Here is a 20938-nt window from a genome sequence, read left to right as displayed (position 1 = left end):
TTATTTTCCCCAATGTATTTATTAATCACAAAAGAAAAAACAGTAACATTACAGTGGAGAAATGTAATTGACATTTTTGACCAGAGCCTTCAGCAGTATTAAGATACATCAATATCGTGTACTCACTGATAATGCACTGAGGATACATCATCACTACTGTGGTATTCTTTTTTTGTTGTTGTTGGTTTTTTTAGGGCCACACCTGTGGCATATGGAAGTTCCCTGACTAGGGGTTGAATCAGAGCTGTAGCTGCCAGCCTACACCACAGCCACTGCAATGCGGGATCTGAGCTTCACCTGAGACCTACACCACAGCTCAGGGCAATGCCAGATCCTAAACCCACTAAGCGAGGCCAGGGATCGAAACTGCGTCCTCATGGGTACTAGTCAGGCTCGTTACCACTCGCTATTGTTCCGCTACAGGAAATTTCACTTCTATGATATTCTTAATAAAAATGCAAATCTCAATTTTGTTTATCTTTTCAAAGAAACAGCTCTTAGTTTAATCTTTTTTTTTTTTTTCCCAGTCTCTATTTAATTTACTTCTGCTGCGGTCTCGATGATTTCTTTCCTTCTACTAACTCTGGGTTTTGGTTGTTCTTTTTCTAGTTCCTTTAGGTTTAGGCTAGGTTATTTGAGATTATTTTTGTTTCTGAGGTTTGTATCGCTATAAACGTCCCTCTTAGAACTACTTTTGCTGCCTCCCATATATTTTGAATTGTGCTTCTGCTTTCATTTGTATTCTGGTATTTTGTGATTTCCTCTTTGATTTCTTAAGTTATACATTGGGTTGTTTTGTTTGTTTGTTTCAGTTATCCATATTGTCTAGCCTCAACATGTTTTTATTTTTAGCAGTTTTTATTTTATTTTTTTGGAGCTGATTTCTAGTCTCATAGCATTGTGATTGGAAAAGATGCTTGATATGATTTCAATTTTCTTAGATTTATTGAGCTTGAGTTATGGCCCAATATGTCATCTATCCTGGAGTATGTTTATAAATATCAAAATAACATTTAGATAAAGGAAGTTTCCACTCAACGGTTTCTCATGTTACTTTTTAAAAAATTTACACCTATAATGCCTTCAGAAGAAATGAACTGAGAAAATATGTCCATGTAGCAGAATCCATCTTCAGTTTGAGTTATGTGTGATCTTAAGAAAGAAATGGCATCCAATACAAGTTCTTCAAAGAGACACATCTTTTGTCATTGCCAGTAGAACTCAGTGAAATTTGATTTAACTGAAATAGTTATAGAAAACTTAATAACATTTAAACCAAAGATTCTTGTAAACCAGTGTTCTCTATGTCCTGGAGAAGTTCCCTAGTTTTGGAGACTAATGTGATCAGTTTCTTATGGCATCTTATGTGTTCTGTGAATTCAGATTTTTGTAATGTAAGTTTTCTTAACATGGGAAAATTTCCTATCTTATTCTTTTCAGAATTATTTTTCTTTTTTCTTTTTTTTTTGCCTTTTCTAGGGCCGCTCCCATGCATGTGGAGGTTCCCAGGCTAGGGGTCCAATCAGAGCTGTAGCCTCTGGCCTACGCCAGAGACACAGCAACGCAGGATCCGAGCTGTGTCTGCGACTTACACTACAGCTCACAGCAACGCCGGATCGTTAACCCACTGAGCAAGGCCAGGGATCGAACCCGCAACCTCATGGTTCCTAGTCGGATTCATTAACCACTGCGCCACGACAGGAACTCCAGAATTATTTTTCTGATCATTCACATGTATCATCTAAGTTCCTTTTCCTCCAGGACATCCTTGCTAGGTAAAGAGGAACAGGAATCCTTACTCCCATTGTGTGGATGAGGAATTTAAGACTGAGGAAGAATGGGCTAATTTGCACAGTAACACCAGGAAGTCAATGCGAGATCAAGCCAAACTATATGGACTCTTTCCACCAAACTCTACTATCTCAAAAAGCTTGCTTATTCTAGACCAAAAGGCTGGTCTCATTGTAACTCTTGGGGAAAAGAAGAGATGGTAGCAGAATAAATGGCCAAGGCATATCATAGCCTCATCTGGCTTAAGAATTATAGGGTAGGAGTTCCCTGATAGCCTAATAGTTAAGGATTTGTTGTTGTCACAGCTGTGGCTCAGGTCCCTGTTGTGGTGCAGGTTCAGTCCCTGGCCTGGGAACTTATGCAGGCTTTGGGCTCAGCCACAAAAAAAAAAAAAAAAAGAGAGAGAGAGAGAGAGAAAATTGTTGTAGGGTAGTACTCACCAAGCAGAGAGGAGTACAATCTCATCATTGAGAAGGCAAGGTGGATGGGAGACGTCTGGACCACAAATTTACACTGAAGGCGAATGAATTCCAGACAGGGCTGGACAAGCCACATGAACATGTCGTTGACCTGAGAGGAGAAAGTGCGATCTGGCATTATTAAAAAGTGTGTTTAAGACCAAGAGCTTAGTACACCTCAAGGAGGCTAGATTTGTTGGTAAGACTGCTGATTACTTTTGACTTTAGGTGTATTAAGGAAAGTCCATAGGCACCAAGACCCCTGCCCCAGCTTCCTATTTAATGGGCTATGCGGCCCACTGGCCATGTCCACCCCTCCCATTGCACTGAGCTGAATAGTCAAGAAAAGCTTGGAGCCACTGTGGACTCATGATCTATGGATACACGAAATAGTTTTAGGTCACTGCCACTATATCTGACTTTGTTTCTATTAAAAAAAAAGTTAGAAATTCTAACAACTGATTTGCAAATGACACATTTATAAGACAGACTCCTATTGAAAGTGACCCTAGGAAGTTCTGGGCTTATTTTCAGGAATGTGCATATATGTATGTGTGAACATACTTTTTGGTGGGTATGATAGTTCTTGTCTTCTGTCTCTGCTCCCCACCCCACTTACTCTTTAAAAAAAAATTACTTGGAGGGGGGGGTCTAAGATGGTAGAGAAGCAGGCCATAACGCTCATCTACTCTCACAAATACACTGAAAATACAACTACGTGTGGAACTATTCACACAGAAAATCTGCAAAAAACTGACAAAAGACCTCAAGATTATGATAGAACAAGAAAAACATTACAAAACCATAAGAAAGAAGAACAAGAGAAAAAGAAGTAAAAGGAAATGAGATGGGACCTGTCCTCTCAGGAGGGAGCTGGAAAGAGGCGTAGCTCCTGCACCCCGGGAAGTGCCCCCACCAGTGATGAGACCAGCCACAAACGAAGGAGAAACTAGACAAATGCTCTGAAGCAGTTAAGAAGTAGACAGTTCTCCACAAATGGTCAGTGGTACCAGCAATGGGCAACTGTAGGCAGGTGCCAGCAGGCGAAGGGAGCTAAAACTTTGGCCTTAGAGATCAGACCCAAAGAGGGAGCTGGGCAGGCTACATGGGGAAAAAACTGGCATTGGCCATGAGGAAACAGTGTGGAGGGACTAGAGTATAGAGTGACCACAGTGGAGAGCATCTAAGCGGAGGCAATCCAGGCATCCTTAGAGACTGGATGCCATTGTTTGGGGGTGCTGGAAGGAAGGGGCAGGATCCACCACTTCAGCCTTGTTCCCTAAGTCTGCTTTCTCAAGCTGCAGGACACTGCCTGCCTCAGCTCAGGAACTACTTGGTCATAGTGGCTGCCTAGCAATGACTGGGAAGCAGCCCTGCCCTTAGGGCTACAGACTTCTTGGATCAGGCGGAGTAACCACCTGGGGGAATAACACAGTTTCCTGGTCCTGCTGGCAGGGGCCCCACTAGTGGAGCCCAATCTGTACCAGAAGAGCTGCCATGGTGGTGGCAGCACTCATTCCCTGAGAGATAAGAGAAAACACAGGTGCTTTGGCTCCACCCAGAGAATCTGCAGGGGCTCTGACCAGCAGGGCATCGCCAGAAAAACTGCTGGGGGCAGCGCCCACTTCCTGCAAAAGCAGTGACCTGCTAGAGCAGGGAAAACACAGGAGTCTCAGTTATGCCCAGAGAGACAGCACCCATTCCTGTGAGAGGGCCACAGGTGCCTGCTCCCTGCCAACCAGGGAAAACACAGGCGCTTTGGCTCTGCCAAGAGACTCTACAGCGGCTTGCATCAGCAAGGCAGTGCCAGAAAAACTGCTGGTGGAAGTGCCCACTTCCTGCAAAAGCAGTGACTTGCTTGAGCAGAGAAAACACAGGCAAACACAGGCATCTCAGCTCCACCCAGAGAATCTGCAAAGGCTCGTACCAGTGCAGCAGTACCCACTTCCATGAGAGGGCTGCCGGTGCCTACTCCCTGTTGATCAGGGAAAACACAGGCACTTTGGCTCTGCCCTGAGAACCTGCAGGAGCTTGAGCCAGCAAAGCAGCACCAGAAAAGCTGCTGGTGACAGTGTCCATTTTCACAAGAAGGCTGCTGGTACCTGCTCTCTGACAGCTGAGGGGTGCCCAATCTTGAAAAAGTATAATATACAGGACCTCTGCCAGTGGCCCTGTGAAGATTCATATCAGTGGCACTCTTTCCACACCAAGAGAGCCAGAGGAGGCCCATTAACCCCCATTCCAATCTGCAGGGCTACAGTGAGCACTCCTACCAGCAGCAAGGCAGGGGGAGGGACCACCAGAAACATACATGCTATAGCTACAGAGAGAGCCTGTGAGCAACAAGGAGGGAGAAGTCCCCCACCCTGGAGGCTTCAGAGAGATATCCCTAGAGTGGCCAAGCAAGGAGAGTGCTGGTAGAACAGCGTAGCCTGCTCCTATATCTACAGAGAACAGTCCCTAGAGTCTACCCAGCAAACAGGTACTCATGAACCACTACCACCACTGAGAACTCCAGGACCGGGGGGCACTTGCTTCAGCATCTACATACCAACTGTCAAGGGGACGACGCTACAAGATGACAAATAAGCAGCTTTCAGACAAAGGAACAAGACAAAAACACACAAAAATCACTAAACGATGAGGAAACAGACAATTTACGAAAAAGGAATTCAGAGTGATGACTGTAAAGAAGATCTAAGATCTTGGAAAAAGAATGGGGACACAGATCGAGAACTTAAAAGAGATGTTTCACAAAGAGCTAGAGGATTTGAAGCCCAAAATGAAAAGTGCAATAGCTGTAATGAAAAATAATTCAGAAGGAACCCAAAGCAGGTTAACAGAGGCAGAAGAATGAATAAGTGAGGTGGAAGACAGAGTGGTGGAAAGAATAAAGAAAAAAAGAGTGAAAAAAAAACCTGAGTGGAGTCTAAGCGACATCTGGGACAACATTAAATACACCAACATTCACATTACAGGGGTTCCAGAAGGAGAAGAGAGACAGAAAGAGCCGGAGGAAATACTTAAAGAGATTACAACCAAAAATTTCCCAAATACAGGAAAGGAAATACTCACTCAAGGGGAAGAACCACAGAGAATTTCATACAAAATAAACCCTTGAAGAAATATAGCAAGACACAGACTAATTAAACTGACAAAAATTAAGTTCAAAGAAAAAAAATATTAACAGCCACAAGGGAGAAGCAACAAGTCACGTATAAGGGAATACTCATAGGATAACAGCTCATCTATCAGCAAAAATTGTTCAAGCCAGAAGGGAGCAGCGAAATATATTTGTGGTGATGAAGAGCAGGCGCCTAGAACCAAGAATACTCTACCCAGCAAAGCTCTCATTCAGGTCTGATGGAGAGATCAAAAGCTTCACAGACAAGCAAAAGCTAAGAGAATTCAGCACCTCCAAACCAGCTTACAACAACTAATAAAGGAACTTCTCTAAGTAGAAAAGGAAAAGCCACAATTAGAAACAAGAATATTAAAAATGAAAATGCTCACTGGTAAAGGCAAAGATAATGTAAAAGTAGGAAATCACCCATTGACAAATATGATATCTAAACTAGCAAGGATGAGAAAAGGAGAGAACAAATGTAGAACATTGAAAATGAAATTAAGGAGACCAGTAAGATGAAACAATTCTACGCACATATAGATGGATATATCAAAATATAAGGGGATTCACTAGTCAAATAATTATAATGGTCACACACATAAAAAAGAAAAACCAAGCCAAATATAACACTAAACATGGTCAGCAAATCACAAGAAAAGACAACAAAAAGAGGAAGGGAATAAAAAAGACCCAAAATAGCAATCCCCACCAATTTTTTTAAGTAAATGACAATAAATCCATACTTATCCATTATTACATTGAATGTCAATGGATTAAATGCTCCAACTAAAAGAAAAAGACCAGCTGAATGGATTCAAAAGCAAGACCCATATATATGCTGTCTAAAGAAGACCCACTTTAGATCTAAGGACATATACAGACTTAAAGTGAGGAAATGGAATAAAATATTACCTGCAAATGGAAATTACAGAAAAGCAGGAATAGCAATTCTCATATTAGACAAAATAGATTTTAAAATAAAGAAGGTCACAAGAGACAAGGAAGGACTTACATAATGATCAAAGATCAATAAAAGAAGAAAAAATAACAATTGTAAATATACATGCACCCAACATAGGAGCTGCACAATATATAAGGCAACTACTAACAGCCATAAAAGGGGAAATGGACAGTAACACAACAGTAGTGGGGGACTTTAACACCCCACTTGCAGCAATGGACAGATCATCCAGACAGAAAGTCAGCAAGGGAACACAGGCCTTAAATGATGCACTGGACCAAACAGACTTAACTGATATCTATAGAACTTTTCACTCCAAAGTAACAGAATACAGTTCTTTTCAAGTGCACATGGAACGTTCTCCTGGGTAGATCACATCCTGGGCCACAGATCAAGCCTCAATAAATTTTTAAAAATTGAAATTATTTCAAGCATTTTCTCCATTCACAATGCTATGACTAGAAATAAACTACAAGAAAAAACAGCAAAAAACACAAACTCTTGGAAGCTAAACAATATGCTACTAAATAACCAAAGGATCACTGAAGAAATCAAAGAGGAAATTAAAAGATACACAGGGACAAATGACAATGAAGATACAATAATCCAAAACCTATGAGACACAGTAAAAGCAGTTCATAGAGGGAAGTTTACGGCAATACAATCTTATCTCAGGAAAGAAGAAAAAAATCCAAATAATCAACCTAACCTTATACCCTAAACATCTAGAGAAGGAAGAACAGACAAAGCCGAAAATTAGTAGAATGAAAGAAATAGTAAACATTAGAGCAGAAATTAATAACAGCAATAAAGAAAACAGTGGAGAGGATCAATGAAACCAAAAGTTGGTTCTTTGAAAAGATCAACAAAATTGATAAACCATTAGCTAGACTTATTAAGAAAAAAGGGGAGAGGATTCAAATCAATAAGATTAGAAATGAAAAAGAAGTTACAACTGATACTCAGAAATACAAAGGATCATGAGAGACTACTATGAACAACCGTATGCCAATAAAATGGACAACCTAGAAGAAATGGAACAGGAAGAAATTGAAAATGTGAATACACCAATCACAAGCACTGAAGTTGAAAACGTGATTTAAAAACTTCCAAACTGGAGTTCCTGTCGTGGCTCAGTGGTTAACAAATCCGACTGGGAACCATAGGGTTGTGGGTTTGATCTCTGGATTTGCTCAGTGGGTTAAGGATCCGGCGTTGCCGTGAGCTGTGGTGTAGGTCGCAGACATGGCTCGGATCCCACGTTGCTGTGGCTCTGGTGTAGGCCGGCAGCTACAGCTCTGATTCGACCCCTAGCCTGGGAACCTTCATATGCCACAGGTGTGGCCCAAAAAAGACAAACAAACAAACAAGCAAAAAACCCCCAAAAACAACAAAACAAAACAAAAAACCTTCCAAAAAACAAAAGTCCAGGACCTGATGCTTCACAGCTGAGTTCTACTAAACATTCAGAGAAGAGTTAACACTTCTTCCAAAACTTTTCAAGAAAATTTCAAAGGAACACTCCCAAGCTCATTCTATGAAAACACCATCACACTGATAGCAAAACCAGACAAAGATTCCACAAAAAAAGAAAATTACAGTCCAATATCAGTGATGAACATAGATGCAAAAATCTTCAACAAAATATTAGCAAACCACATACAAATATACATTAAAGAGATCATATACCATGATCAGGTAGGATTTATCCCAGGGATGCTAGAATTCTTCAATACCCCTAAATCTATCAGTGTGATACACCACATCAACAAACTGAAAAATAAAAACCATACGGTCATCTCAATAGATGCAGAAAAAACTTTTGACAAAATCCAACACCCATTCCTGATAAAAAAACCAGCAACAACAAAAAAACACCTCTCCAGAGAGTGGGCATAGAGGGGAACTACCTCAGTATAATAAAAGCCAATTATGACAAACCCACAGCTAACAACATTCTCAACAGTGAAAAAATGAAAGCATTTCTGCTAAGATCAGGAATAAGACAAGGATGTCCTCTTTCACCAATGTTCGTTAACATGGTCTTAGAAGTCCTAGCCATGGCAGTCAGAGAAGAAAAAGAAATAAAAGGAGTCCAAATTGGAAAAGAAGAAGTAAAACTATCACTGTTTGCAGATGACATGATTCTATACCTAGAAAATCCTAAAGACACTACCAGAAAACTATTAGAGCTCATCAATGAATTTGATAAAGTCACAGGATACAAAATTAATACACAGAAATTGACTGCATTTCTATATACTAAAATGAAAGATCAGAAAGAGAAATTTGGGAAACAATCCCATTTACCACTGCATCAAAAAGAATAAAATAACTAGGAATAAACCTATCTAAAGAGACAAAAGACCTATACTCTGAAAACTATAAGACACTGATGAAAGAAATCAAAGACACAAATTGATAAAAAAAAAAATGTACCATTCTCTTGGATTGGAAGAATCAATATAGTCAAAATGACAGTACTACCTAAGGCAATCTACAGATTTAATACACTTCCTCCTATCAAATTACTAATGACATTCTTTACAGAACTAGAACAAAATATTTTAACATTTGTATGGAAACACAGAAGACCTCAAACAGCCAAAGAAAAAATGGAACTGGAGGAGTCAAGCTCCCTGAGATCAGACTCTGCTACAAAGCTACAGTCATTAAGATGGTAGGATATTGGCAGAAAAACAGAAATAGAGATCAATGGAACAGGATAGAAAAGCCCAGAAATAAACCCAAACAACCTATGGTCAATTATTCTATGACAAAGGAGGCAAGAACATACAGGGGAGGAAAGACAGTCTCTTCCGTAAATGGTGCTGGGAAAACTGGACAACTGCATGTAAGAGACTGAAATTAGAACACCATCTAACACCATACACAAAAATAAACTCAAAATGTATTAAAGACCTCAATGCAAGGCCAGACACTATAAGACTCCTAGATGAAAACATAGGCAGAATGTACTTTGACATAAATCATAGCAACATCTTGTTTGATCCATCTCCTAGAAGAAACACAATAAAGACACAAAGAAACCAATGGGATCTAATTAAACTCAAAAGCTTCTGCCCAGAAAGGGAAATCATTAAAAAAACAAAAAGACAACCCACAGAATGGGAGAAAATTTGTGCAAATGACTCAACCGACAAAGGTTTAATCTCTAAAATAAACAAATGACACATACAACTGAACAACAAAACAATACAATGCAATTGAGAAATGGACAAAAGACCTAAATAGGCATTTCACCAAAGAAGACATGATGAGGTTGGAGAGGCAGGCTGGGTGAAACTGGTCTAAGAGATCCAAATAAAAAAGTCAGACTGTGCTAAGGACATTGGGAAATCCCTGAAGGCTGCCTGTGCATGTGTAGACTGGTCTCTAACTGTGTGTGTGGACATGGGTCTGTATAAATTTTTTTTTTTTTTTTTTTTTTTTTTTTTTTTTTTTTTTGCTTTTTAGGGCTGCACACACGGCATACGGAAGTTCCCAGGCTAGTGGTTGAATTGGAGCTACAGCTGCCGGCCTATGCCACAGCCACAGCAACTCGGGATCCGAGCCACATCTGCGACCTACACCACAGCTTACAGCAATGCCAGACCCTTAACCCACTGAAAGAGGCCAGAGCTTGAACTTGCAACCTCATGGTTCCTAGTCAGATTTGTTTCTGCTGTGCCATGATGGAAACTCCATCTGTATAAATAAATACTGTCTCTATATATGTACATGTATGTAAATGTGACAGGAATGGGGTTGTCCTACACAGTTCCCCAGAGTATTTCCACAGTAGGAAAAGAACCCAACTCAGATCCTTCTTGGTTTCTTTTTTTTTTTTTCTTTTCTTTCTTTTCTTTTTTCTTCTTCTTCTTTTTTTTTTTTTTTTTTGTTTTTGTTTTGTCTTTTTAGGGACACACCTGTGGCATATGGACATCCTCAGGCTAGGGGTCGAATTGGAGCTGCAGCTGCCGGCCTACACCACAGCTACAGCAACACCAGATCCAAGCCACATCTGCCACCTATACCACAGCTCGTGGCACCGTCGGATCCCTGACCCACCAAGTGAGGCTAGCGATTGAACCTGCATCGTCATGGATATTAGTCAGATTGTTTCCACTGTGCCACAATGGGAACTTCCTTCTTGGTTTCTTCAGTGGGAAACTTTCCTAGGGAACCCTGTTAATGAAAGAAATACCACAGGCACTGGTTTTCCCTTCCTGCTTCCCTAGTTTTCATGTGTATTCACCTCTTTTAGGAAGAGAAGAAGGAAAAGGACCCTCTTAGTAGCTGCATTAAGAGAATTTCTAACTGGTTCTGGCTCCCTGAAGGGAGGTATGGAGTCTCGGTTACAGGGGTGGGAAGTGGCAATGATGAGAGGAACACAGGTCTTTCTAATCTGGTCCATCTCTAAAGCAACTTCCAGAGATATTTCTGATAGCAGACAATGGGGAAAGGGGTGACATTTCAGTCATCATACAAAATGTTTCTCAAGCACCAGAATTCTCCACTGGGGAGCCAAGGAGTAATGGAGAAGGTGGAAGAGAAAGCAGAAATTGACTATACAATCTCATCCCCACCGCATGGAGAAGAAAGTCAGAAAAATGGCAGGCAGCCAGGAAGCAAGACAACTGGAAACAAGGAATTTCCTGCCCCTTCTTGCTTCCTGTAATTATGAACATGAAAATGGTCCTAGAAGGCCTCTGAGATGAGGAGATTCAGGAGAGGGACAGGAAGGAAAGGGATCAGATGGTCTCACCAATTCCTTGTGTTCCTCCGTGAGACTGGAAGGCAGGGTGTCCATGTAAGAATCCTTCAGAGGCTTCCAGCCTAGCTGATGGGGCTCCATGTAGATCATCCCACACCTGTCAAACACAAACAGAGGACCTGTTAGGTCCACATCTGGCTCCCAAACACATAGGGGTGAGGTAAATACAGGCAGTCATGGTAAGGCAAGGGGCTGGAGCTTGGGTCAGGGCACAGACCCTTACCAGTTCCAGGTCAAAGGAAACATACAGATTTTGCCAGGAAAAGGTGGAGACCAGTGGGTCTTGAGAAGCAGAGATCTGGATTCAAATCCCAGCCCCAGATCCTACTCATAAGTGACTTTGGGTGAATTTCTTTACTGTCTCTGAACCTCTGTGTCCTTGTCTATAAATTGAGGAATATAAAAAAAATACGCAGTTCATAAGGCTGCTGTTGTTCAATAAAATGCTAATAAAAAGTTTTAGCACCATGCTTAGCACATAGAAAACTCTATTATTATTACCATAACATTAGCGCATTCCAATATACCGACCTGTAACATTTTCCTTAGCAATTTTTCCCATTCTGTTACAGCCAAGCCCTCTCTTCTTTGCTACTAACACTGGCTACCATTTATTGAGCTAAGCCTTAATGGCCTTCATCTCTAAATATCCCTCTTTATGGTCTATGTTTTAGACATGAGAAGACTAGCTGAGAGAGGCTAAGTGACTCAGAAGAGGTCATGCAGGTAGCAGGTGGTACGGCCAGAGGGAGAGCCCAAGTGGGTCTAACTTACCATTGGAATGTGGGAATGATTTTATTTTATGTTTTTTGGAATGCGGGCACATGATCGGATTATTTGTTATACTTGACGCACTTAACATTTAGCCCATGCATGGCATTTCTGAGCTAATTGTCTTCAAAATTGTAATAAGTGCCTATGAGCCCAAAACCCAGACAAAAGCTAAGGTCTTGTCAATAAACTTCATCTAACCATATCCTATCTCTTATATGATCCCCCTGGCTTTCCCCACCTGAAGTTACACAGTATCTTGAATCTCATGCTCAACTGAGATATATATATATATATAGTTATTTTTAATAATTTAAAAGGGGATTACTATGCTTTATCGAATATTGCAGGCTTAATTTTATACATAATATTGTAAAGATTTTTGTCTTTAATTTTACTAAGATTTACCCATATAGTAGCTTGTCAGTACGGTTCATTTATTTTGAATGACATAAATACTACAAGATGTGATTTTATTACACTTTAAAAAATTATTACAGTTGATTTACAACATTCTGTCAATTTGTGCTGTACAGCAAAGTGACCCAGTCACACATATATACACTCTTCTTCACATTATCTTCCAACATGTTCTATCACAAGTCATTGGATATAACTGTGCTATACAAGATCTCACTGCTTATTCATTCTAAATGTAATAGTTTACATTTATTAAACCCAAACTCTCATTATATCCCACTCCCTCTCCCTCCTCCTTGGAAACCAAAAGTCTTCTCTCCATGTCTGTGAGACTGTTTCTGTTCTCTGGGTATGTTCATCTGTGCTATATTTTAGACTCCACATACAAGTGATATTATATGGTGTTTTTCTTGCTCTTTCTGACTTACTTCACTTGGTATGAGAGTCTCTAGTTCCATTCATGTTGCTGCAAATGGCACTATTTTGTTCTTTTTTTAATGGCTGAGTAGCAACATTCCCTTGTGTGTATGTACATCTTAATCCATTCATCTGTCAATGGACATTTAGGTTGTTTCCATGTCTTGGCTATTGTGAATAGTGCTGCAGTGAACATAGGGGTGCATGTACCTTTTTCGCTGAAGGTTTGGTACGGGTATATGCCCAGGAGTGGGATTGCTGGGTCATGTGGTAGTTTTATTTTTAGTTTTCTGACGAACCTCCACAGTCTTTTCCACAGTAGTTGTACCAATTTACATTTGCACCAACAGTGAAGGAGGGTTCCCTTCTTTCCACACCCACTCCAGCATTTGTTATTTGTAGTCTTATTAATGATAGCTATTCTGACCGGTGTAAAATGTTAATTATTACAGTTTCGATTTGCATCTCTCTAATAATTACGGATGTTGAACATTTTTCTCATGTGCCTATTGGCCATCCATATGTTTTCTTTGGAGAAATGTCTATTTACATCTTTGGGTTATGAAATGGGTTATGAAAAACAACCCATTTTTCAATTGGGTTGGTTTTTTTTTTGTTTTGTTTTGTTTTGTTTTTGCTGTTGAGTTGTATCAGTTGTTTGTACATTGTGGAGATTAAGACCTTGTCAGTAGCATCATTTGCAGCTATTTTCTCCCATTCTGTAGGTTGTCCTTTTATTTTTTTGTGGCTTCCTTCATTGTGCAAAAACTTGTAAGTTTGATTAGGTCCCATTGGTTTATTTTTGTTTTTATTTCTGTTGGCTTGGAGACTGACCAAAGAAAACATCTGTATGGATGACATCAGAGAATGTTTTGCCTATGTTCTCTTCTAGGAGTTTGATAGTGTCTTTTCTTGTGTTTAAGTCTTTAAGCCATTTTGAGTTTATTTTTGTGTGTGGTGTTAAGGTGTGTTCTAGTTTCATTGATTTACATGCAGCTGTCCAGTTTTCCCAGCACCATTTGCTGAAGAGACTTTTTCTCATTTTATATTCTTGCCTCCTTGTCAAAGATGAATTGTCAATAGGTGTCTGAGTTTATTTCTGGGCTCTGTATTGTTTCATTTGTCTATGCGTCTGTTTTTGTACAAGTACCAGACTATCTTGATAACTGTAGCTCTGAATTATTGTCTGAAGTCTGGGAGAGTTATGCCTCCTGCTTGTCTTTTTTTCCCTCAAGATTGCTTTGGCAATTCTGGATCTTTAGTGGTTCCATATAAATTTTTGGACTGTTTGTTCTAGTTCTGTGAAAAATGTTATGGGTAACTTGATAGGGATCACATTAAGTCTCTAGATTGCTTTGGGTAGTATGGCCATTTTAATGATATTAATTCTTCTGATCCAGGAGCATGGGATATCTTTCCATTTCTTTTAATCCTCTTTAATTTCATTGATTAATGTTTTATAGTTCTCAGCATATAAATCATTCACTTCCTTGGTCAGGAATATTCCTAGGTATTTAATTTTGGGGGGTGTAATTTTAAAAGTTATTGGTTTTTTTATATTCCTTCTGATACTTCATTGTTAGTGTACAGAAATGCAACCAATTTCTCAATTAAGTTAATTTTGTAACTGGCTACTTTGCTGAATTCGTTGATCAGTTCAGCTAGGTTTTGTGTGGAGTCCTTAGGATTTTCAATATATAGTCATCATGTCATCTGCATATAATGACAATTTTATGTCTTCTCTTCCAATTTGGATACCTTTTATTTCTTTTGTTTGTCTACTTCCAGTGGCTAGAACTTCTAATACTATGTTGAATAAAAGTGGTAAGAGCAGGCATTCTTGTCTTGTTCCAGATTTTAGCAGGAAGGCTTTCAGCTTTTCTCTTTTGAGTATTATATTGGCTGTGTATTTGTTATAAATGGTTTTTATTATGTTAAGGTATGTTCCCTCTATACGCACTTTGGTAAGAGTTTTTATCACAAGAGGATGTTAGATTTTGTCAAACGCTTTCCCTGCATCTACTGAGATGCTCATGTGGTTTTTTACTTTTCTTTTGTTAATGTAGTGTATGATTTTGATTGATTCGTATATGTCGAATCATCCTTGTGAACATGGAATCAATCTCACTTGGTCGTGGTGTATGATCTTTTTTATGTCTCATTGGATTTGGTTGGCTAAATTTTTTTGAGAATTTTTGCATCTATATTAATCAAAGATATTGGCCTATAATTTTCTTTTTTGGTAGTATCTTTGTCCAGTTTTGGTATTAGGATGATGGTGGCTTCACAGAATGTCTTTGGGAGTATTCCTTCTATCTTTTGGAAATTTTAAGAAGGATGGGTATAAATTCTTCTTTGTATGTTTGGTAGAATTCGCCTGTGAAGCCATCTAGTCCTAGGCTTTTGTTTGTAGGGAGTGTTTTTATTACATATTCAATTTCATTTTTAGTGATGGGTCTGTTTAAATGATCTGTTTCTTCTTGATTCAGTTTTGGTGGGCTGTATGGCTCTAGAAAGCTGTCCATTTCTTCCAGGTTGTCAAATTTGTTGGCATATAATTGTTCGTAGTATTCTCTTATGGTTTTTTGTATTTCTGCAGCATCTGTTGAGATTTCTCCCCTTTCATTTATTTATTATTATTATTTTTTTTTGGCTTTTTGCCTTTCCTAGGGCCGCTCCCGTGGCATGTGGAGGTTCCAGGGTAGGGGTATAATTGGAGCTGTAGCTGCCAGCCTTTACCACAACCACAGCAAAGTGGGATCTGAGCTGCGTCTGTGACCTACACCACAGCTCACGGCCATGCCAGATCCTTAACCCACTGAGCAAGGCCAGGGATCGAACCTGCAACCTCATGGTTCCTAGTCAGATTCATTAACCACTGTGCCACAACGGGAACTCCATTTTTATTTATTTTATTTATTTGGGTTCTCTTTCCCTTCTTCTTGGTGAGTCTGGCCAGAGGCTTTTCAATTTTGTTTACCCTTTCAAAGAACCAGCTCTTAGTTTTATTGAATTTTTTTCTATTGTATTTTGAATCTCTATTTTTATTGATTTCCTCTCTGATCTTTATGATTTCCTTACTTCTGCTGACTTTAGGGTTTCTTTGTTCTTCTTCTTCTAATTCCTTTAGGTGGTAGGTTAAGTTGTTGATTTGAGAGTTTTCTTTTTTTGAGGAAGGCTTGTATCGCTATAAACTTTCCTCTAAGAACTGCTTTTGCACCATCCTATAGATTTTTGAATGGTTATGCTTTTGTGTTTTCATGTCATTTGTCTCGAGGCTTTTTAAAAATTTTTACTTATTTTTTAGGGCCACACATGTGGCATACAGAAATTCCTGGACAAGGGGTAGAATTGGAACTTCTATGCCACAGCTACAGCAATACCAGATCCAAACCATGTTTGAAACAACACCACAGCTCATGGCAACACTAGATCCTTTAATCCACTGAGAGAGGCCGGTGATCGAACCCGCAAGCTCATGGATACAAGTTGTGTTTTTAACCCACTGAGCCATGATGGGAACTCCTTGAGGTATTTTTTAATTTCCCTTTTGATTTCCTTGTTTACCCACTGGTTTTTTAGTAGAATTTTGTTTAGTTCCCATGTAGTCAGTTTTTTCTCATTTTTTTTCCTGTGGTTGATTTCTAGTTTCATGCCATTGTGGTCAGAGAGGTTGCCTGAAATAATTTCTATACTCTTAAATTTGTTAAGGTTTGTTTTGTGCCCCAGTATGTCATCAATCTTTGAGAATGTTCCATCCCCACTTGAAAAGAATGTCTATTCTGGCTTTTTTGGATGTAATGTCCTGAAAATATAAATTGCGTCTAATGGTTCTGTTGTGTCATTTAGGATCTTGCTGCCTTATAATTTTCTTTCTAGAGGATCTGTCCTTTGATATGAGTGAGGTGTTAAGATCTCCTATTATATTGTATTCCCATCAATTTCTCCTTTTATGTCTGTTAGTATTTGTTGTATTTGGGTGCTCCTATATTAGGGGCAAATATACTGATAAGTATAATATCCTCTTCTTGAATTGATCCTTCTATCATTAAAAAGTGTCCTTCTTTGTCTTTCTTTATGGCCTTTTATTTATTTTTTATTTTTCTTGCTTTTAAAGGCCATACCCACTGCATATGGAAGTGCCCAGGCTAGGGGTCAAATTGGAGCTACAGCTGCCAGCCTCCACCACAGCCACAGAAACGCCAGGTCCGAGTTATATCTTCAACCTACACTGCAGTTTGCAGCAATGCCAGATCTTTAACCCACTGAGAGAGACCAGGGATTGAACCCTCATCCTCGTGGATACCAGTCAAATTTGTTTCCAGTGTGCCACAACAGGGATTTCCCTGGCCTTTGTTTTCAAGTCTATTTTGTCTGATATGAGCATTCCAACTCCCACTTTCCTGTCATTTCCAATTGTATGAAATATCTTTCTCATCCTCTCACTTTAAATTTATGTGAGTCTCTTGTAGGCAGCATATTGTAGGCTCTTGTTTTTTTATTCAGTCACTTTGTCTTCTGGCTAGAGCTTTCATTCCATTGATATTTAAGGTAATTGCTGATAAATAGGTATTTACTGTCATTTTAAATCTTGTTTTCCAGTTGATCCTACATTTCTTCTTTGTTTCTTTCTTTTTTTTTTTGGTTGGACGATTTCCTTTTATTTTATGCTTGTGAATGTAATTTTATGCTTGTGAATATAAGTTTTTTTGTGAATGCAGTTTTTGGTTTTGATTTGTGCTTGCCCTGTTTTTCAAGTATGTTAAGCCCTCCCTGTATCTGCTTGTTTTAGCCTGACAGTCATATAGGCTCAAACACATTCTAAAAAAAAAGAAAGAAAAAAAATCTAGATTTTTCTTACTTTACTTTCCCACATTTTATGATTTTGATGTCCATTTTTACATGTTCACGTTGTCTTTTTCCTGTTCTTTGTGTTTACTGTTGCTTTTACAAATAGTTTTTTTTTTCTTTTAGATCTGTATACTGGCTTAAGTGATTACTTTCCAATTGTGAATTCCTCCTATATCTTCTTACTTCTTCCCTATTTAGAGGAGACCTTTCAGTATTTCCTTTAGAATGGATTTAGTATTGCTGTATTCTTTTAGTTTTTGTTTGTTGGAGAAATTCTTTATTTCCCCTTCTATTTTAAATGATAATCTTCCTGGGGAGAGGATTCTAGGCAGTACATTTTTTCCCTTTTGGATCTTTGAATATATCCTGCCACTCCCTTCTGGCCTGTAGTGTTTTTGAGGAGAAATCTGTTGATAGCCTTACGGGGGGTTCCCTTATAATTAACTGTTTTTGTCCTGTTGCCTTTAGAATCCTCTAACTTTTGCCATTTTTATTATAATATGTCTTGGTATGGGCCTGGTTGGGATTAACTTGTTTTGGGGCCCTCTGTACTTCCCATATCTTGATATCTGTTTCCTGTAGATTTGAAAAGTTTTCAGCCATAATTTCTTCAAATATATTTTCAATCTCCTTTTCTTTTTCTTCTCCTTCTGGAATCCCTATTATGTGTAGGTTGGTCCATTTTATATTATCCCATAGATATCTCATATTGCTTTCATGTTGTTTCATTTGGTCTGCTGTCCTGGTTGTGTGATTTCCATTATTCTATCTTCTAAGTCACTTATTCGTTCCTCTGCATTATTCATTCTACTCTTCAATGCCTTTAACTCAGTTTGCATCCCTGCAAATGAACTTTAACTTTTCTTGACTCTTCCTTATATTTTCTAGTTCTTTTCTAAAGTAATCTGCATTACTGTTCATATCCGCTCTTTCCGTATTTTCATTATCTCCTTTTTGACTTTGGTGTCTGTTAGACTGTAGAGGTATGTTTCATTGTTTGCTCCTTCAGGGAAATTCTCCTTTTCTTTCAACTGGGAGTGGACTCTGAACTTCTTCATTTTGCTTATTTTTCTTATTATATAGTCTTGGAGGGCTATTTATATGCAAGAGTGCTCCTGGGTAGTTTGTGAGGGCTTATTATTATTATTTTGGCTTGAGGGCCACTTTTGGTTTAGATCTTTCCTCAGTGTGTGCAAGCTGTTATCCCCTTGATAGGTGGTGTGCTGGTGTATGGCCTGCACTTACTTCCAGGAAGATGGAGGCAATAAGCATGGCCTGGAGCCACTGCCTAGTGGCTGGGCCCTTGACAGTGGCAAGGACCCACAGGGAGGTTGTGCAGGGTGCTCCTGGTTGCAGAGGTGGCAGTGACTCTCAAGGAGGTTTAGGCATCATCAAGAGCCTTTAGCAGAAGCAACAGCAGAGTGTATGTGTTCCCAGGGGAGTGAGGGCAATGGGTGGTGCTTGGTTGCAGTGCCCTCCTCAGGGGTGATCCCTGAGATGACTGGGGCCACAGGCGGTGCTTCTTTATGAATTCCTAGTGGTGGAAGGCTGCTCCCACCTCTGGAGTCTGAGATGGCTCTGGTGGTTTGTCCCCGCTACCTATATATCATCTGCATGAGGCACCTCGCTGCCTGAGAGCCTATGGAAGAGGTGATCTACTGCCTGAGAACCTGTGTGTGTGCAGAGAAAGATAGTCCTATGATGGCTCCAACCCTCTTTCTCTTACCCTTCCTGACAATGGTGCCTTGCCCCTCCTGTGGGCCCAGGCCTCCTCTCCCACCCATCTTGGCTGTGACACTCCACTCCCCAGCCCATGGCATACTGCTCCCTAGTCACTTAGGCTGTCTCCACACAGCCAACCCTAGCTCTCTTTCTGGAACTGACCTCTGAAGCCTGAGTCTCAGTACCCAGCCTCCAAATGTCTCAGGTTGTGGTGTCCGAGGAGATGGTACCAATGGTCTGTGTGGCTCCTTTTCTGCTTTGCCCTCCTCAGTCAGTCCGGCTGTGTTTTTTTCAGAGGCTGATCTCCCCATCATTTAGGTGGCCTCCCAGGGTATGGGTTCCTTTTCTCTTTCACAGTCTCAGGAGTGCTGGTCCCATCCTGATTCATTTTTTTTTTTCTATCTTCTCTCTCTTTTTTCACTTTTGTTTAACCCAGTTATGTAGAGGGTTTCTTGCCCTTTTTGGCAGTTTAAGGTCTTCTGCCAATGTTCAGTGGATGTTTTATGCCAATCATTTTACATGTAGATAGTTTTTTTTTTTTGATGTGTTTGTGGGAGAAGGTGAGAGCCCTGTCTTACTCCTCTGCCATCTTGTTCCCACCCTACTTTTTTTTTTTTTTTTTTTTTTTTTTTTTAAGGCAGCACCTGTGCCATATGGAAATTCCCTGGCTAGGGGCAGAATCAGAGCTACAGCTGCAGGCCTAGGCCACAGCAACACCGGATCCAAGCTGCATTTGCAAACTATGCCACAGCTTGTGGCAACATCAGATCCTTAACTCACTGTGTGAGGCCAGGGATTGAAGCCACATCCTCATGGATGCTACGTTGGGTTCTTAATCCACTGAACCACACTGGGAACTCCTATACTTTTTAATTCACTTCTGTTCAAGGGCATTTGGGTTGTTTCTAAGTATTTGTTATTATGAATTACATGCACTATGAAGATTCTGGTACTTGTCTCCTATTGTACATGGGCAAAAGTTTCTTTTCGGTGTGTACTTAGAATTTCTGGGTCGTGAAGCATATGAAGGTTCAATTTTAGGAGATAATATAAAACTCTTTCCAGAATACTACCCTGATTTTAGACCCTCTCAGCAAGGTGGATTGAGGACTGCTTTTACGACAAATCTAATTGACAAGCAATGTAGGTATTCTGCTAGAACTTAGTCACATCTGTGGATATTTAAAGCTTTCCCTCCTGTCAGGGTTAGTGAGGTCACACCTTCCCTCTGGGGCCCCATGCCAGCTGACTGACCGGCTCACAGTGGCTGGGGAGGCCTGCTCCAGGTCAGCTGGTTCGAAGATCAGACTCATCTTGGAGCTCATCTGGATAATCTCTCCACTCATCAAACACAGCTGAAAGTACAAAGCAGAGGGGTGAAGGGCAGCAAAGAGGTTAAGGTTCATCTGCACGTGAAAAGCCTCAGTGGAGACAGAGATGCTTTGAATTCATTCAACAGATATTTCTTGCATATCTGTTATGTGTCAGGCCCTATGCTAGTTGCATAGAATAAAACAGACAAAAATCCCTGTCCTCTTGAGGTCTGCATTCTGATAGGAGGAGATAGGTAGTCAGAAAAATATATACAATGATGAAAGTGCTTCAGAAAAAATAAAGTAGAAGAGGAACTGGAGAGAATACTG

At 39.9% G+C, this 20938-nt stretch overlaps 1 protein-coding gene across 1 annotated transcript in view; it reads right to left on the bottom strand.

Annotated features, from left to right (window-relative positions):
- Positions 1-20938, bottom strand: part of DNAH3 (dynein axonemal heavy chain 3) — a 215858-nt gene that overhangs the window by 101700 nt on the left and 93220 nt on the right. Inside the window, 3 exon segments of the mRNA XM_021086503.1 lie at positions 2232-2361; positions 11106-11211; positions 20550-20650. Of these exon segments, the coding sequence (XP_020942162.1) occupies positions 2232-2361; positions 11106-11211; positions 20550-20650 (337 nt within the window).

This window comes from Sus scrofa, chromosome 3, assembly GCF_000003025.6.
Source record: "Sus scrofa isolate TJ Tabasco breed Duroc chromosome 3, Sscrofa11.1, whole genome shotgun sequence".
NCBI lineage: Eukaryota > Metazoa > Chordata > Mammalia > Artiodactyla > Suidae > Sus > Sus scrofa.
This window is presented reverse-complemented; position numbering and strand designations above follow the sequence as displayed.